This window comes from Globicephala melas, chromosome 20, assembly GCF_963455315.2.
Source record: "Globicephala melas chromosome 20, mGloMel1.2, whole genome shotgun sequence".
NCBI lineage: Eukaryota > Metazoa > Chordata > Mammalia > Artiodactyla > Delphinidae > Globicephala > Globicephala melas.
Window position 1 is genome coordinate 42,387,537 of NC_083333.1, and position 17,843 is coordinate 42,405,379.

A 17,843-nucleotide genomic window follows, 5' to 3' on the forward strand; every position below is an offset into this window, starting at 1 on the left:
AGATGGGGGAGAGAATATGCCTGGAGCCACAAAGCCTTCCCTCCACCCCTCCCCCACGAAGCACACCCCCCCCCCCTTACTTCCGCCTGGCACATTGGAAAGGGGGTGGGTGGGCTTCCTCCATTCGGGGATAGAAGGAGGGATTTTTCACTCCAAAGAAAACATAAGGAATTTCTCTCCCCCAGCGTCCGCCCCTCTCACTGTGGGTTTTGAGGAAAATATCGGGGAGGACAGCTCTGCACACACAGCCCGCACCCCGCCCGCTTCTCTCACGCTCACACTCACCCTCGCCTGTCACGGACACCTGCAGACACTCGCTCCTTCTCCCGCAACAAAGTTCTGGAGATACAGAGGGTCCTGTGGTTTCGCACAGTCCACCTGGGGTCGGGCGGGAAGTGGGGAGCGGGGAGGCCATGGAAGGCCTGGAGACACCTTGCCAGGAGGCGCGGCGAGGAGCGGCCTAACTAGATCTCGCGAGAGGCTGGGCTGCATGGGCGAGAGGCTCGAGGCTTCCCTGGTGCACCCTTCACAAGGAGGCAAGCCAGGGACCCTGGGGACCGGGGTGGGAGTGAGGGAAAAGGGCTGCAGAGAGAACACCCCGTTCCCCTCCTTCCTGCAGCTGTCCCTAAAGTAAAGGCGAGAACCGGACCCAAGCCGAGCTTCCTGGGGAGCTGCTCACCCACACCAGGCTCGGGTGGGCAGCTGAGCAAAATCACAGTGTGAAAAGGAACCGTGTCCGGAGGGAAGAATGAATCCCAAAGCAGGAACTTCACCCTCCTCTGTTGCCCTTGAGCTGGGGAGAGAAGGGTGAGGGAGCCCCTTGGAGGGCTGGCAGCCCCATCTTTGAGAAGCAGAGGCAAAGCCCATCTCACTGGTCCCTGCACGACGGCAGCACCCCTGTCCCCATCCCAGGGGCAAGGGCGGTGGGTCCCACTCCCGGGAGTGTGTGAAGCAACTCCCAGCCGCCCTGGGAGTCCTGGGGGTCTGGGGCTCACCCCAGCCTGGAATGTTTGGGTGTGTGAGGAGGTGGGCAGGAGGGGCTGAGGGGGAAGAAAAGAGAGAAGGCAGAGGCCTGGGAGCTGACGGGTCGCCCCCCCAGACCAGCCCCACGGGCCTCGGCTTCCCTCAGAGAGGTCCACACCTGTTCCATCCAGAGAGAAAATCAAGGAGTTGGTCAAGGGGAAAACCTGCCAGAGGAAGGAGCCGCGAAAGTGGCAGAACAAGGCTTCGGTTGGCAAAAGAAGCTGGAAGAGGGGGAGAATAAACAAGCTGTTGCAGATTTTAAAAAACAGAGACACCAAAGGGTGGACAGGTCACGCCCAGGACGGATGCGATGCTGTGGAATGCACTGAAGACGGATGGGGCGGGCGGCGCCCGGCGGGCTCAGATGGCCTCCACGTAGTTGGCCGGCAGCATCCCCGTGTCGCCGGTGCGCTCCACGGTCCCGTACATCCAGCCGTCGTCGATCTGCTGCACGTTGACGATGGTGTCCCCGTCCTGGAAGGAGACCTCGTCCTCGTCGGCGGCACTGTAGTCATACACGGCGCGGTACCGCTTCTGCAGGGGTCGGGGCACGGTTAGTCAGGGGTGCCTAACTCTCTGGGACCCCAGAGCAGAGTGGACCAGGAGCTGGGAGACACGGAAGGGCTGGGCTCTGCCATGAATTTTCTCACCTCTGTGTCTCATCTTCTGAGAGCAACCACCTTTTTAATAATGCATCTGGCGTCTAACAAGGGCCAGGCATAAACAGGGACGGAGGTTACAGTAGTTCTGCCCTGTCTCTCGGAACAGGAACGCAGTAATGTCCGGTGGACACCATGCCGGGTAGAGGTTAAAAATATGACATGTGTTCTATTATCTGCATTTTTTTTTCTTTTGGCCGCCCCGCGTGGCATGAGGCATCTTAGTTCCCCGACTAGAGATCGAACCCGTGCCCCCTGCAGTGGAAGCTCGGAATCTTAACCACTGGACTGCCGGGGAAGTCCCTATCTGTGTTATTATAAGCACCAGTCTTTCTTCTTTTTTTGAAGCTGTTGATGAATCTGGTTCCCAAATTCAGGACAAAGACCAATTCCTGTGAGAAGAACCTCCAGGTGACACAAGACATATCTGTCAGGTCCCACCTTCCAACCTCAGCCAAAGTCTTGTGCTTAAGCTCTAGGAAATGTCCAGTAAAAACACATGAACTCTAGCTGTGATCTTGGAAGTAGGCAAGATTCTAACGTCCTCTGACCCTCACTGCCCTTGACATCGACTTGTCTCCGGGGGTCAGCTCAGGCTTTACGGTGCCCCAGGCCAGGCTCTGGGATCAGTGTGGGTCCGGGGCTGGACGAGCCCATTAGAAACCTCCGGGATCTGCCCCCGCTGCCCCGCCCCACCACCAGGACCCCTGCTCAGACCTTCTGTTTGCAGCCTCTGGTCTGCCTCCTCCAACTGTTCATCCATTGTGATCTCGGGGGAACTTTCCAAAATGCAAACCTGAGGATGTTCCTCCCTGGCTTTAAATCCTTCAGGGGCCCCCTAACCTCTTCAGCATGAAATTTCAAAACCCGCCCCCACCCCCGCAGCAGAAACCAGCTTCATCAGCCCCGAAGGCTATGGAATAAGAGGTCACAACCCTCAAGAAATGACGGAAGTGACCTCGGTCTCTTATCACCAACTCTGCCTTTAATCTCTTGGGCCAAGTCACCACATCTAAGCCCGCATCCTGCAATAGCCGCCTAACTCATCTCCCTGCTTCCGCCCTCAATCTTCTGTTGCTGCTTCTCAACGCAGCTGCTAGAGCCACGTTTTAAAAACACAAGTCAAACCCCTTACTCTGCACAGCTCACCAGTCACAAAGGCCTTCCTATGGCCTACAAGTCCCTGCATGATCAGACCTCATTCCCTGCCCTCTTCCCCTCTCTGGTCACCTTGGCCTTCCTGCTGATCCTTGAACTTTCCTAGAACATTCCTGCCTCAGGACCTTTGCAACTGCTGTTCTCCTCCACCACTCATTCCTTTACTTTACTGAGAACTTTGCTGTTCTCTCCCCTTCTCATTCGGCTGTCTTTTTCTTCACAGCTTCTCTCTGACCTTTCGTTACTTACCTACTTATCTCTTGGCTTTCGTGTTTGTCTCCCGACTGGAATGTAAGCTTCAAGAGGGCAGGAAGGTGGACTTTTATTCAGAGCCAAATCCCTTCAGTCCAGAACAGGCTTAGTGAGCATTGGAAGGACTGGCTGGTCTATCTGGAACCTTATCCTTCACACGACCTCTCCGGCCCACCTGACACCCCAGATAGCACTGACAATCACTCCCTCGTTTGTGTGGCCAGAGCCTGAGGCCCGAGCAGGCCACTTATCTCAAGCTACTTTATTTCTCGGAGTATTGTCCCTCCTGCTTCTACGTGAGCTACTTTGAATTCCAAGGCACCCGGCACAGAGGAGCTGAGCTTGGCTGCACCGTCACTGGGATAAGTAGCAGGACTTACAGACCAAACCTCTAGTCTGAGGGCTGGTAAGCCTGATCCCACCCCACCTCCCACTTTGCTCGTTAATTTATTCACTAAATTGATGACTTCCCGCTTTGAGCCTGGCTCAGAGTAGGTGAACCAAAGAGACACTGCCCTGCCCACATGGAGCGTCAAGTCCAGTGGGGGTCACAGTCAGAAGATGACAAACCCAGAGAACTGTTTCAAGGTGGAAAAAGTGCTCTGAAGGAAACCAGTGGGGCGGAAGGACAGACACGTCAGGGGAGACCCACTCGCCACAGGGTGGTTTGGGAGGGTGCCTCAGAGGCAGGGGCAAGCTGAGATCTGAAGGACCTGGCAGGTCGTCGTCATGGAGACTGGGGAGCAGGGCGCAGTCTGGAGGGCCCCAAGCAGAAAGGTGCTCTGTGTGCTCCCAGGTAGCTGGAGTAAGGAAACGTGGGCCGGGAGCTGGGTGGACGAGACTCGCCCAATGTACAGCTATGGCTGGAACACAGGGTCCCAATCTGCCCCCTACAACACACTTGCTTTCTCCTCGAGAGGCTGAGACCCCTATTATCTGCAGGTGGCAAGGGAGCTGGGGTCAAAGGTCAGGGGAGGCCAGCCCTCCTGGGTGGGTTTTCTAAGGAAAGTGCAAGAATTACGTCCAGGACGTCTCCCCGAGGCCCACTCACCTCCCACACCTCCTCTCCCCGCAGCCAGGGCTACTCACCCCGCCCCCGCCTGGGGCACTGCGCTGTATGGAGACCGGGGCTGCAGGCTCCTTGTAGCCACCGTAGGACTGGGCTGCCTGCTGCTGCTGGGGCTGCTGGTAAACTGGAAGCCGGCAGGAGACGGGCTCAGAAACTGCCTTGCCAAAGCCAGCCTGCTCCCTTCTTCCACGAAGCCCATGCCATGTATCTCCACCGCCCATCGCCTCACTCAGCCGCCACGCTGCTCAAAGCCTTCTGTCTCTGTGTGCACATTTGCCGGTGCCACGAATTCTGCAGCAGGGGCTGCATCTCCCCCCATGGCGCTGGGAGCCCAGAACGGGCCCTGACCCTGGTGCTTGTGCCCTCAGTAGGGATGAGACCTGGGTGTGTGTGTGTACACGAGGCTTCCCTCTCACCTCCTCCCAACCCTGTAGCCGGCCTGGCCTCAGGTCCTCTGCCCGCACAGGCCTCATGCTCACCTGGGGCGCTGGTTGGGATGTGGTGAGGCTGCTGCTCCTGGGGCCGCCGATAGCCAGTGTCCTGGGGATCTCGGCGCTCTGGCTCCAGGCCCTCACCCCCGCTGGGGCCCATGCGGCTCTTCTCAAACTCTTCGTGGTATTTTATCTGCGGGGGCAGAAAGTGCTGGGTGAAGGACCCACAGCAAACCAGCCAAAGCTCCCCTTCCGCTGCCACTCAAGATCCTGGGACGGGAGAGACTCCTGGAGGTCTCCAGGCAAAGAGAGCTGGGTTCTTGTTGGGGATGTACCAGCTATGTGCCCCTGAACAAGCACTTAACCTTGCTACACCTCCATTTCCACTTTACAGGGGTTGCTGAAGGATGCAATGAGATAATGGATGTAAAAGGGCCACGTAAACTAAAGCACGAGACAAATGTAAGTGGTCATTTTTCTGTGCCTGTGGCAGGGGCTAGGGCTACCCTGCTTTCACACTGGTCCACAGCAGCAAAAGCAGCAACTCCTGTTTATTGAGCACCTACTAGGCGCCAGGCACTGTGCTAGGTGTTCTGCATCACATGCTCGTTTTACCTTGACAGCACCTACAAGGGGGTACAGTATAGTCGCCATTTAACAGACAAGAAGGAAACTAAGTCACCGACAAGCAGCATGAGTTACCCATGCTCACAGAGACTCCAGAGGCTGTGCTCTTAACCAGCAGGCGACTCTGCCTCTTGTGGGCATGACCTCGCAGAGTTCTGCTGAGGACCCTAGCCTGCAGGGCAAAGAAATGCCAGGCCCTCCCTTGAGGGTGGGTTGGTATCTAGAAGATGAGTTCCTTCTCTCCTCAGGTTCCAAAAATGGGCAAAAAGAGGCCTAGAGAAGCCACACACCCCAGGGTCCTCAGCAAGGGCTGGCTGAACTGAACATACCGGGACCCAGAGCTGCGTTCTTAAGATCTGGTCTTCAGACTGTCTGCTCCCAACCCACCTGAGCTGCTTGTTAGAATGCAGGTTCCAGGACCTTTCATAGAATCTACAAAATCAGGGCTAGGGTTTTGGAATATGCACTTTTTTTTCTTTCTTTCTCTCTCTCTCTTTCTTTCTTTTTTTTGTGGGGGGGACTATGCACTTTTTTTTTTTTTTTTCGCGGGCCTCTCACTGCTGTGGCCTCTCCCGTTGCGGAGCACAGGCTCCGGACGCGCAGGCTCAGCGGCCATGGCTCACGGGCCCAGCCGCTCCGCGGCATGTGGGATCTTCCCGGACTGGGGCACGAACCCGTGTCCCCTGCATCGGCAGGCGGACTCTCAACCACTGCGCCACCAGGGAAACCCGGGACTATGCACTTTTCAAAGATTCCCCCAGGTGAGTCTGAAGCAGGTTCAAGTTTGAGAACCAGTGATCTAGAGCAGAGGCTGGCAAACTCTGGTCCACGGGCCTGCAGCCTGTTTGCTCACAGCCTGCGAGCTAAGAACGGTTTCTACATTTTGTAATGTTTGGAGGATGGGGATGGGGGAGTGGGGGGAGGATTAAGAGGAATAAGACTGGTAACCTGTGAAATTTCTATGACATTCAAATTTCAGTGCCCAGAAATAAAGTTTTACTGGAACACAGTCTCACCATTCATTTCCCATTACCTATGGTTGCTTTCATTGCAGAGCTGAGTAGCTTCGACAGAGGCCCTTCGGCCCATAAAGCCTAAAATATTTACTCTCTGGCCCTTTACAGGAAAAATTTGCTGACCCCTGCTTGCCCAAATATGTCGAATGCATATTCCCGTTGGTAAAATCTGTTTTAGCACAATCCTCCCAAACTGCATCTATTTTATCAATTACACACAAGCATCACTTTACAAATATGGAATGTCTCCTGTAAAACTCACACCAAAAATATGAATAAAACAAAGGATGAGATGAAAAAGAACAACCTCCAGGAGTTCTAGGGTTTTCTCCCTGTACTCTCACTGGCATGTAGCCCACACCCCACCTTGAGGACCCCTAGTGGGGTCTATTCACTTTTCAGAGAGGACCCTGGTGGGGAGGAAGCAACCGAGGAGGTGGAAAGCCCGTGGTTTGTGTGTTCCGGGATCGCTGGGCTGGGCCGGGGCTCGGGGAGGAAGTGGGACAGAGAGTGACAGAATAGCTCCCCCCCACCCCCCAGAGGAAACCTGGAAAGCAGGACACAGAAAACTGGTCCTGTCCTGAGCAGACCCGGGGCTGAATTCTCTCCAGGCCTCGGACCAGAAGCCGGTTCTCACTTCCTGTTCACCAGGATCCTGCCCCATGCTTCTCCCAGTGAAAAAGGGGGTGGGGTGAGGGGACAGGGAACGGATGGGGGCAAAGCCTGCCCTGTGTCCCGGAGCAGAAGCGACGAGTGATCCTGTGCCCCGGAAGCCCCTACCAAGGCCTGATCCAGCTGTCCCAGCCCGGGACCTCCCGTGGGCCACCCCCTCCCACTTTCTTTGCTGCCTTCTCGTATCCGCTTTGCAAGGAGGGCAAGAGTTAACACTCGGCCAGGCAGGCCTTACACAGGAGTAGCTGGGCTAAAGGTCTGCAGGGGTGGTGGGCTGGGACCACCCACATCGTTCCACCCACATCATTCAGCTGCTCTTCCAGCTGTTAACTGACGGTGACCCACTGCAGCCCAGGCTGGGAGAACAGGTGGGGCAGCAGCAAAGCCCAGGATGGGCCCTGTCTGGAGGCAGGGAGGACCAGTCCCCTCCTCCCCCTGCCCCTTCCCTTCACGCCCAAGTAGGGACCCACAACCAAATGGTGAAATAAACTGAGCCCATTCCTGAAGGGGAGGCAGCTGATCCTGGTCAGACTGAAAACTCATCGAATCCCTGAACTCCCAAAAGGAAGAGCACCCAGGGGTGAAGTTCAAAGACACAGGGTCAGTGCCCTGCTCTCAGATTCCTAAGACAAGGGCAAAAGGTGAGTGTCCCTTAGCCCCACTCCGTTGGTGACCCCGTCCTCTGGTGAGCAGTCGGGGGTGGGGACAAGGAGAGGCCTCTAGGCTCCCAAGGCAACTGGCCTTCTGACTTTTGTCCTGGGGGGTGGGAAAGGTCAGCTTCCCTTGTTTACTGTCTGTTAACGAAAAGAGGCCTGACTCTGGGAGCCGATGACTAGGGGAGGGAAAGTGCACATGTGGAGGCCGACAGAGGCCTGGAGGCCGACAGAGGCCTGCACCGGGCCCTGAGGGAGCCAGGAGGTGGGCTGAGGGGCAGGTGTGTCCCGGCTGACGGCCCACTTCTCTGGGTACGGCTCTGTCTGTATTAGTGAAGGGGTGACTCTGAAGAAGGAGGCATGTCTGGGTCCCAGGCCTGGCACCATCTCCCCTTTTGTGTCCTACAGACTTGGTCCTTCATCGAGAGCTGCAGTGTCCCTCCCATGTCTCATCCCCGGAGTCATGAGCCCTTCACTTGCTCAGTGAGCTTGGAAGAGTCCCGTCCCCTCTGAGCCTGAGTTTCCTCATCTTAAAAAGAGGTTACGGCACCACCTGCTCCCACGTGGTCTGGAGGCTCCCGACTACCTCTAGGAACCTAGCCGAACTCTAGAGCTGGAAGCGAGTATGGACGTGTGTGCGTTTCCACGAGTGGCTGATGGCATCCATCTTGCTCCTTAAAAAGCCACCCCACATGCGTAAATATCTATAAAATTAGGCCCAGCTGATTCGGGTGGACAGCGTCGTGGCAGCCTCCCCACCATCCATGCAGGAACCACCTGTTAATCTAATAGGAATAACCTTGACCTTTGCTCAGCTTTTCACATTGAGTTCTCTGCACATAATCTCCCTTGGCCCTGACAATAATCACCCTTAAAAAATAAGTCGGATAGGTACACTTTAACTCCTATTTTACAGAAGTAAATGAGGCTCAGAAGTTAAATGACTTTCATTACTCAGTCAGGGCTGAGGCTGGGGACACAAGGACAAAGCCACAGCTGGATGGGCCCTTTCCTGGGTCAGGGTGACCACATGCCCAAGTCTGCCCCTAGTACCAGTTCATGTCTTCTGGAATAGATAGGAATAGCACTGCCTTTCACTCTCAAAAGGGATGATAATCACAAGGTCACCCTAACTGAGAGAAGGGGTGCCTGGCACTTAAGTCAGGAGTTGCAGCACAGAGGGGAAATGGACTGCAAAAAGTGAGTTTGCAGTTCCCTTCTGCCCAGCCCCACCTGATAAAATTTCAATCCTCTCAACTTCCTCTCCCTCCCCTGCCCAACAAGCGGGGAAACTGTTATTACTTTGCTGATCAACCTAATGGTTTGAGAAGCAAAGAGGCACCTTAAAGGGTGTTAGCACATTCAAAAGGAAAATGAACATTTTTCAGAGGCCAAGGCCCTGTCTGATCCCTCCCTGTTCCAAGCTCAGCAAAGTTCTAATCATCTAAATGCCCTGAAAAGGTGTCACCATAAGCTCAGAAATGTCAGCAGAGCCCTGGTCTAAAAACTGTCCTGGGATCCCCTGTTATGCCAGGCTGTAACTGTGCCCATGAGATCCAAGTGCACATGGGTAGAGGGACCCAGGCCTAAGGACCCTCCTCACTCATCCAAGGGCCCTGCCAGCCAGGACTCCAGGATGACTAGTTGAGGGTCCATTCCAAACCTAAGAAAAATGCATTTTTTCTGCTAGCTGATGTTCCGTTTTCTGAACCCCTGCTCTCCTGATTGTGGTGGAAAACAAAGGTCTGCCTCCACACTTGCTTCCACATGATTCTACATCATGACCAAGAAGGGAACATCAGGCTTTGAATGGAATAGTCAACTCACCAGCCAGGGGCTGTTTTTTTTCTAACAGTGTTTCCGTTTGTTGCAGTCCTCTGTGGTGCCCTTATATGTATAACTCATTTCCTTTTCTCAGCCAGCCCAAGAACAATGAATCACTGTCATCCCCATTTTACAGATGGGGAAACCAATGCTCAGGAGGTAGGTAAGGGGTGGGTGAGTCCTAACGTCAGCTCCTAGCTCTCAACCACCAGGTTGCGCTGTGCTCCCTGTGAGAGACTAACACGATTTTGTTTTTAAAACAAATGTAAATCTGTGCTCGATTTCATTAGGAATCAGAGAAATGCAAGTTAGAACCGTGAGACACCACTACACACAACCAAAATGGCTAAAGGGACAAGTCTAAGGATGCACAGCCACGGAAACTCATCACTGCCGGCGAGAGGGTAAATCAATACCACCGCCCGAAAAGTAGTTCGGTGTTATGTGGTAAGGCTGAAGGAACATACGCTCTGAGATCTGGCAATTCCACTCCACATTATCGACACTAGGAAATATGTACGAAGCTGTCCACAGCCATAGAAGCACTCCAAAGGACCATCAACACCAGCATCAATATAAGCATCTTAAATGGAATGCTACACAACAACAAAAAAGAACAAACTGCAGCTGCATGCAAACACGTACATGATTCTTTAAACCCAACGTTGCCCAAAGGAGGCAAGACGCAAAAGAACAGATGTGTTCAAAATTGGGAAAAACAAAACTATAGTATTCAGAAATGCATAGTTGCGGGGGAGGGATAAATTAAGAGTCTGAGATACATAGACACACTACTAAATATAAAAGAGATAATCAACAAGGACGTACTGTATAGCACAGGGAAGTATACTCAATATCTTGTAATAAACTATAAGGGAAAAGAATCTGGGGGAAAAATATGTATATATAAAACTGAATCACTTCTCTGTACACCTGAAACTAACACAACATTGTAAACCAAGTATACTTCAATTTAAAAACAAGAAAAAAAATTACACAGTGAAAAAAAGAAAGCATAGCTACATTTTAAAATTGTAAAGAAAAGAACAGCACACGCTGTCAAAAATTAAACTACAGGGTTGTCCAACAAGCCCACCTCTGGGGCATTTGACTCTGGGGCTAGAATTTTCTTTGACTTTACTATTTACTACTGATTAGGCCTGGACTATAAGGAATGAAGCTTATTTAAGGAATATAAGCTACTAATTATTTCTGACTGAAAGAAACGCAAAGGATTTCTGCCTGTAGCAAGGCTATCTCCAAAGCTTATGGTTTTGGGTTTTTATATAAATTAATTAATTAATTAGTCTGTTTTGGCTGTGTTGGGTCTTCGTTGCTGCTCACGGGCTTTCTCTAGTTGAGAAGCGGGGGGCTAACTCTTCGTTGCGGTGCGCAGGCTTCTCATTGTGGCTTCTCTTGCTGCGGAGCACGGGCTCTAGGCGCCCAGGCTTCAGTAGTCGTGGCACGTGGGCTCAGTAGTTGTGGCTTGCGGGCTTAGTTGCCCCGCAGTATGTGGGATCTTCCCGGACCAGGGCTCGAACCCGTGTCCCTTGCATTGGCAGGCAGATTCTTAACCACTGCGCCACCAGGGAAGCCCAAAGCTTATGGTTTTATAGTCCTGGAGGACATTAACTAGTTCTGCAGCTAATGGCAGAACACTAACTAGTTCTGTATCTAATTATATCCAGTGCTTTCTTTCACAGACTAGGCATCATCTCTGCCTGTCAGATGCTCCAGCTGGTTCCTCAAAATTAAGGTAATTATATGATAGGTATTCACTGCATGAGAGTTACGTTTTTTGTTGTTGTTTTTTTTAACACTTTGAAAACTCTATTTTGACAGGGGTGCTGTCACGCTCTGCTTCTTGACTTGCATGGTGAGTACACACACAGGTGTTTATGTGTTACACTTCACAGAAAAAGGAAAAGTTAAAAGACCCAAAATTGTACACAGAAAGTCAGTATATAAGTAGATGTGCAGATAAATAAAAGCTTTTCTGCTTGAAGGCTGTGGCTCCCATATAGGGACCTCAGCAATTAAAGACTCCCGTCCATTACAGCCATCACAGCTGGTGACCAAAGGCCAGGATAAATTTCAGCTCACAGCCTGCGGTCCTGGCCTCTCACCCCTTCAGGTGCCTTTAATGAAGACACAATTACTAAACAAGGTCCTACTGTATAGCATAAAGAACTATATTCAATACCCTATGATAAATCACAGTGGAAAAGAATATAAAAAAAAGAACGTAGATATATATATATATGTATAACTGAATCACTTTGCTGTTCAGCAGTAATTAACACAACATTGTAAATCAACTAGACTTCAATTTAAAAAAAAAAGACACAAATACTCACCACAGATGTCTAACTAGCACCTTGCCCCCTCAGTTTTCCAGACATGCTCAGTACTAGACAATGGCCTAACTTTTCAGCCAAACTTTAGTGCATGTCCCTTCTTTAGCCACAGTATAGAAAGCAGAGGAGTCTGCCTTTAAATTAATAGCAACTGACAATATTTATCACATGCTAAGTGCTTGACATTTTCCTCGCAAATGAGGAGTCATCTGACGTTAACCTGGGAAGTGAGTGACAGGCTACATACAGGAACACTATTTTGGATACAAAACAAAAGGTGTGGCTCAAAACACCATCTTTCCCAAAACTCTTCTGGAGGAGGGACAAGTTAACAACATGGTTTAAAGTTCCCTGGGGGGTTCTGGGATGTGGCCAGGCCTGGCACCTCTGGTGAAACTTTTTCAGGCTCTTGGTGACGATTCTCAAACTTCAGGTAACCCAGGGGATGTGTTAAAAATGCTGGTTCCTGAAAAAGAAATTTTATTTTCTATCTCTTTAATTTTGTATCTGTATGAGATGATGGCCGTCCCCTAAACTTACTGCGACAATCATTTCATGATGTAAGTAAGGCAAATCATCATGTTGGAAAGCTTAAAGGTATACAGTGCAGTATGCCAATTATAGCTCAATAAAAATAAAAAGGAACAACAAAAATAATTTTAAAAATAAAATGCTGGTTCCTAAAAAAAGAGAGAGAAAATGTTGGTTCCTGGGTTCTGCTCCCAGGTGGCCTGGGGAGGAGGCCTGTGAGCCTGCATTTTCAATCAACCTTTGCAAGTGATTCTCGTCCAGCTGTTTGGAGGCCCACAGTTGACAGACTAACTGTACTTGCTAAAACCAAGAGTCTTCCAGCTTTGTGGTCACAAGTCACAGGTTCCAGCTAAGGCTGCAAAAGCAGAACCAGGTCAGGCTCGAGTCACCTCCCCCACCTCAGAGCAGAGGACAATCAGCTAATTGCAGCCCTGTGGTTAATGATAAGATGTTATCTCCTCAGGTGTGAGTGTCTTGGCCAGGGTGAGCTCTGTTACCAGGGCTCCTCAGACATTAACACCTCCAATAACCAGTTTGGGGGGAGGGCAGGGGGGAGGGGTGCGTGCAGGTGCAATAGGCTGCGTGTGAAGTATTCTGGAAGGCTCTCCGAAAGGGAGGCAGGGACGACTGGGCTTGTCTCCCTTCTAAAAGCCCCAGGCTGGAAGCAATGAGTGACTGTGCTGGGGGTTGGGTTGTAGGCGGGGGTGGGGTGGGGGGGAACAGGTATCCAAGACAAGACCGTCTTCACAGTGAAAAGCCACAGAGGCTGAAGACTCAAGATTCCAGCTTTGGGAGCCCGCTGGGTCTTCCGTCCCTTCCCGTGGCTTCCCCTCCCTCCCGTTTTCCATGTGGAGAGCTGAGACCCACACCTTCTTGCCTCCGGCTTTACCCTTTGGAGGTCCGGCCACCGATTGGCAGGGAAGCTCTAGGGTGTGAGGTCTGGCCCTGGCTTATGAAGAAGCAACTGAGACAGGCTTTTTTTCTGGCGGGGGTGGGAGGCAGAGGAGCAGGGGAGCAGGTAGGGATTACAGCCCTCAGAGGCATCCTAGCCCAAGGGAAGCACTCCATTTCCTCAAGCCATGAATTTCAAGCTGCTGGTCAACAACCTAGTTGCGAAACCCATTTAGTTAAGTCGGCAACCAGCGTCTTTCACAAACTAAAATAGAACAGAAGATATCCGAATGCCCTTTAAGCGGTAAAGCCCTCTTTCCTGGAAGCTTTGATTCTGTTTCCCTTAAATAAATCAGCAGGCCTGTTGGGTGGGTCACGATGTGACATGTATTTCATACTGCAGGTTGCTGTCAAAGCTTAAAAGCCATGGTCTGGGGCATGGCAGGTTCTGACGGCTTGGGCCCTGGCTTCTGACATCCACCTGAACCACTGCCGGAGTCCACGCTAAGCACGGTCCAGCCAACTTCTAGAAGGAGTGCCCGACCAAGGAGGCCGGGTGGAGGGCTGAGGGCTGGATGCCGGGTGGACCAGCTAACACCCAGGCCCCCTGCAGCCTCTATCTCCAGTCCCTCAGCCCAGTGACATGGGCAACTTGTCAACCTCTTCCTGTTCCAGACATGAAGACAACCGCTCGCCCGGTCCTTTGTAGGGCCCTGTTCGACATGGGTCTGCGGCCCACGTCCTGTGCTTGGGGCTCACAGTGGTGCTCCCATGACCTCACATTGCCCAAAGGCCCTTAGGCAGCCTTCCCGCAGCCCAGAGCCACTCAGGCTGCTGGCCCATGGCTCCACCAAGCAGGGAACCGAGGCCTGTTCCCTGGCCACAGGCGCCATGGGGCGCATCGATCCACTGCCCACGCTCCACACCCAGCCCTGCCATGGCCAGACGCTGGTCACCGCCCTGGGCCCAGGAGTGCCAGGCCGGGGCCAGCAGGCAAAACCGGCTGGGGTTTTTACACAGGAAGGAAGAGCAAGCCGAGGTGGGGGAGGAGGCAGAGGAGGGGCGGAAATGACTGCAGTATCAGCACCCAGAGGCAGACGAGGGGGAGGCCGGCTCCTCCCCCACCTCTGCCACCCAGTTTTGACCTTTGTGCTCAGACGAAACAGCCAGTCTGGACCCTGGCACTCACCACAGCCGGGGGGGGGGGGATTTTCAGAGAGAGTAAGGGGTACGGGGGTGATTTAGCATAAAGGCCCTCCCTGTACACCCCCCAAAAGTCCAGTCCTTTTAAGGCGGAAATACTATGTGGGCAGAGGGTATCAAAGGGGGAATCTGGGGGTGCACAGAGGAAAGGCATCTGGGAACTCCAAACCCTTCCCTTCCCTCTGCTCAAGCAGCCGCCAGCCAGGCCCGCCTAAGAGAGCAGAAGCAGCGGAGAACTGGCCTCATGCATGTCTGCCAGACGGGCGGGGAGGGGACGAGAAGAGAGCGCAGGGCATCAGTATGGTACCCCAGGGAGCAGGGAAGCTTACGTTACTGATCTGGTCCTGGGTCTTCTTGATCCTCTGGAGTTCGGGTGTGTCTGCCACCACACTGAAGCCTTTGCCCTTGTTCTTCTCAAACTCCTCCTTGTAACGCACCTGGAGGACCAAAGGGTGGAGAGGGATTGGAGTCGAGGCACGGGGAGCAGAGAGGGCCCCAGCCTGCAGCCATCTCTAAGGCAGCAACCAGCCAGGAGAGAGACCCTGACCAGAAACCCCCCTGCAGTGACATCCACCTCCACGCCCCAACTCAAAGCACAAGCCTTGGCCAAAAAGTATTAGACTCGTGATAATAAACCATTAATATGTATTCAGTCTATCCTGAGTGCCAAGCGCTCTTCATGAACTATCTCATCTAAGTCTTGCTGTATACCATCATTAGCTCCATTTTACAGACAAGGAAACTGAGCCGCAGAGAGGCAAAGTCCCACGCCCAAGGTCATGCAGCTTAGGAGCTCATGTCCAGAGCCACCAGGATGAACCCTCATCTGCCTGACTCCTGCTCCTTCACCACTGGCCCATCTTGCCTGAAAGCTAGAGGAAGAAGGTTCTTTCCAGAGCTCCAATGACGGGCCCAGCCCTCACCCTAGCCAGGATGTGGCTCTACCCGCCGAAAGCCCGAGGGGATTTCTTTTTTTTTTTTGCGGTACGCGGGCCTCTCACTGTTGTGGCCTCTCCCGTTGCGGAGCACCGGCTCCGGACGCGCAGGCTCAGCGGCCATGGCTCACGGGCCCAGCCGCTCCGCGGCATGTGGGATCTTCCCGGACCAGGGCACGAACCCGTGTCCCCTGCGTCGGCAGGCGGACTCTCAACCACTGCGCCACCAGGGAGGCCCCCGAGGGAGTTTCTAAGTGACCAGCTGAGTGAGGGCTGTACCAAGGGACAAAGTTGGTGCCCAGAAAGGGGGGAGGTAAGACAGCAGCTCGGAAAACTCAATCAATGAGCCTTTGACAGGTCCCGGCGGCTGCCAGGCTGGCTTCTGAGGTCAACGCCACAGGAGGGTATGAAACTGGCGGGGGACAGAGAGCACTTCAGAACGGGTTTCCAAGCGCCGGGGAAGTCCCCTACCACACCTCCACTGCCCCCCTCTTTTCTGAGAATTCCACGGAAACCTGAGTACCAGAGGGACTTGAGTCAGACGTCAGAAAGGACTTCCCAAGCACTAAAAGAATTGAAATATGAAAACTATCCTGTCCTTCCCTGGGGTTTTGAGGAACAGAACGGAGGCTGGAAATGTCCCTGGGGCAGACAACTGCTCCTTGGCTTTCTGAGTCTTCACCATCCACCTCGGCGCCAGCTGTTCCAAACCCCACCAGCTGCCTGGATTCCCTCCATGGGAGCTGTACTGCCCTAGAGGCAGGTCAGCCCAGGACATGAGGCCCAGGACCTTGGGAATCTCCAGGCAGCTCCCAGGCGTGGAGTCATCTGGCCACAGGGCCAAGCTGCACCCGTGTGACCCGACTGACAATACATACCTGTCAGGTCCTCTGCACATCCCCCAGGGGCTGGGGTCCCTGTTTGTCTCCCGAGCCCCAGCTTACCCATCCATGGGGTTCTTGTGCCTAAAAGGTTTCAGAACCTCTTTTGTTCTGATCCAGACTAAAAACAAAGGCCTGGATGTGCTAGTTCCCATCAGACTGGAAGTTAACACAGTGGGTACAGGTACCAACCCACCCCAAGGGCCCAGAATTGCCCAGCATCAGCTCCTCCAGGAAGGCCTGGGCCAGCACAGCAACTCTTAGTGTTGGGGGTAGCGGGGTGGAGAGAACCCTCTGGGAAGGGGGCATCAGGAAAGGTAAGAAACTTAGAGTCAGAAATGTATAGCTCCATACACTAATATGTATAAAATGGATAACTAGTAAGAACTTGCTGTATAGAAAAATAAATAAAATAAAATTCAAAAATTCCAAAAAAAAAAAATGGGTAGCTCCAGATGCAGAAGCCCAGATCCACGGCCTCTGGCCTCGGTTTCCTCCCCTATAAGAGGACTGTCATAGGAACCAGTTAAAATAGGGAGGGGGCTTCCTATCACCAAGCATAGGCAAAGAGCCAGGGGGAGCTGGTATGAACATAGGCTGTCTCCCACCTGCTGAGTGATCTTGGGCAACTGACTGAACCTCTCGGGCCTCAGTTTCCACATCTGTAAAATGCGGATCACGATGGACCCAGTCCAATGAACGGTGCGGATTACAGACAGTGGCTCTAAAGCAGCAAACACACTGTGGAGCACACAGCAGGGCTCAATGCGTACTGATAAGGGCAGGTGTGAAAGTGCTTTGTCAACCTTAGAGTGCTGAACAAATGCCAGTTCCCCCACTCCTCCTCTACTTCCTGGCCTCGGGAGCTGTCAGGCCCCTAATCCAGGGGAATAATTGTCATGGCAACACTACAATGACATCAGCTGGTTCCCAGGCTCAGGAACTGCCTCTCCCTCCCTGCTGGGGAGGGTAATTCATTTCACTCCTGGCACAGACGGCCCAGAGAGGGCAGGGCTGGGCGGAGTGGGGGCAAGAAAGGATGGAGGACTGGGCTCACCACTACTTTGCTGTATGTTTCTGGGCTAGTCAGTCCCCCTGTCTGGGTCCCAGCTGATCTCTAAAAGCCCTCCCAGCTCTGGAGTGTGTGACCCTATCTATTAAGCACCTGCAGGCCCTGACTATGGAGAATCAAGGCGGGGAAGATTCTCCAGGAGGCTGTTTGGAGGTGGAGTGTGTGGCAGAGGTAAAAGGGGGGGAACCAAGAGCGTGGGGAGGCCCCCGCCTAGCGCCTCGCTCAGCACCGAAGCAGGAGTGTTTGCCCTCATCTGGGATGGCTCACCAGGACAGGACAGGAGGCTCTAGGAGGGAAGTTACCTGCCCAAGGTCACTCAACCTGCTTTGTTGGTAGATTCAGGATACAACTCAGCACTGCAGCTAGATAACTGAAGCCTGGATGCTGCCTGGGCCTCCCATCCTGGAAACTCCCAAGGCAGGGCTGGGAATGATGCCTGAGGCCCCTCAGGCCTGAACAACCACAGCCCCAAGAAACTCTACTTTTTAATATGTAAATTTATTAATTATTCTCTCAGGATCTATCCTGTTCATCACTATTGTAGCAAACAGTAGGTATAAACATGTGTTTGTTGGGTAAATGATGAATG

The 17,843-nt window shown here is 53.0% G+C and overlaps 1 protein-coding gene across 2 annotated transcripts in view; it reads right to left on the minus strand.

Moving 5' to 3' along the window:
• Positions 1-952: 952 nt before the first annotated feature.
• The window catches only part of LASP1 (LIM and SH3 protein 1), a 37,544-nt gene continuing 20,653 nt past the window's right edge, over positions 953-17,843 (minus strand). For both annotated transcript variants that reach the window (XM_030839880.3, XM_060290624.1), the window contains exons 4-7: positions 14,696-14,803; positions 4,641-4,785; positions 4,182-4,285; positions 953-1,557 (exon numbers count right to left, since the gene is read on the minus strand). In XM_030839880.3, the coding sequence (XP_030695740.1) occupies positions 1,384-1,557; positions 4,182-4,285; positions 4,641-4,785; positions 14,696-14,803 (531 nt within the window). In that variant the 3' untranslated portion in view covers positions 953-1,383. The remainder of the gene's footprint in view (positions 1,558-4,181; positions 4,286-4,640; positions 4,786-14,695; positions 14,804-17,843) is intronic.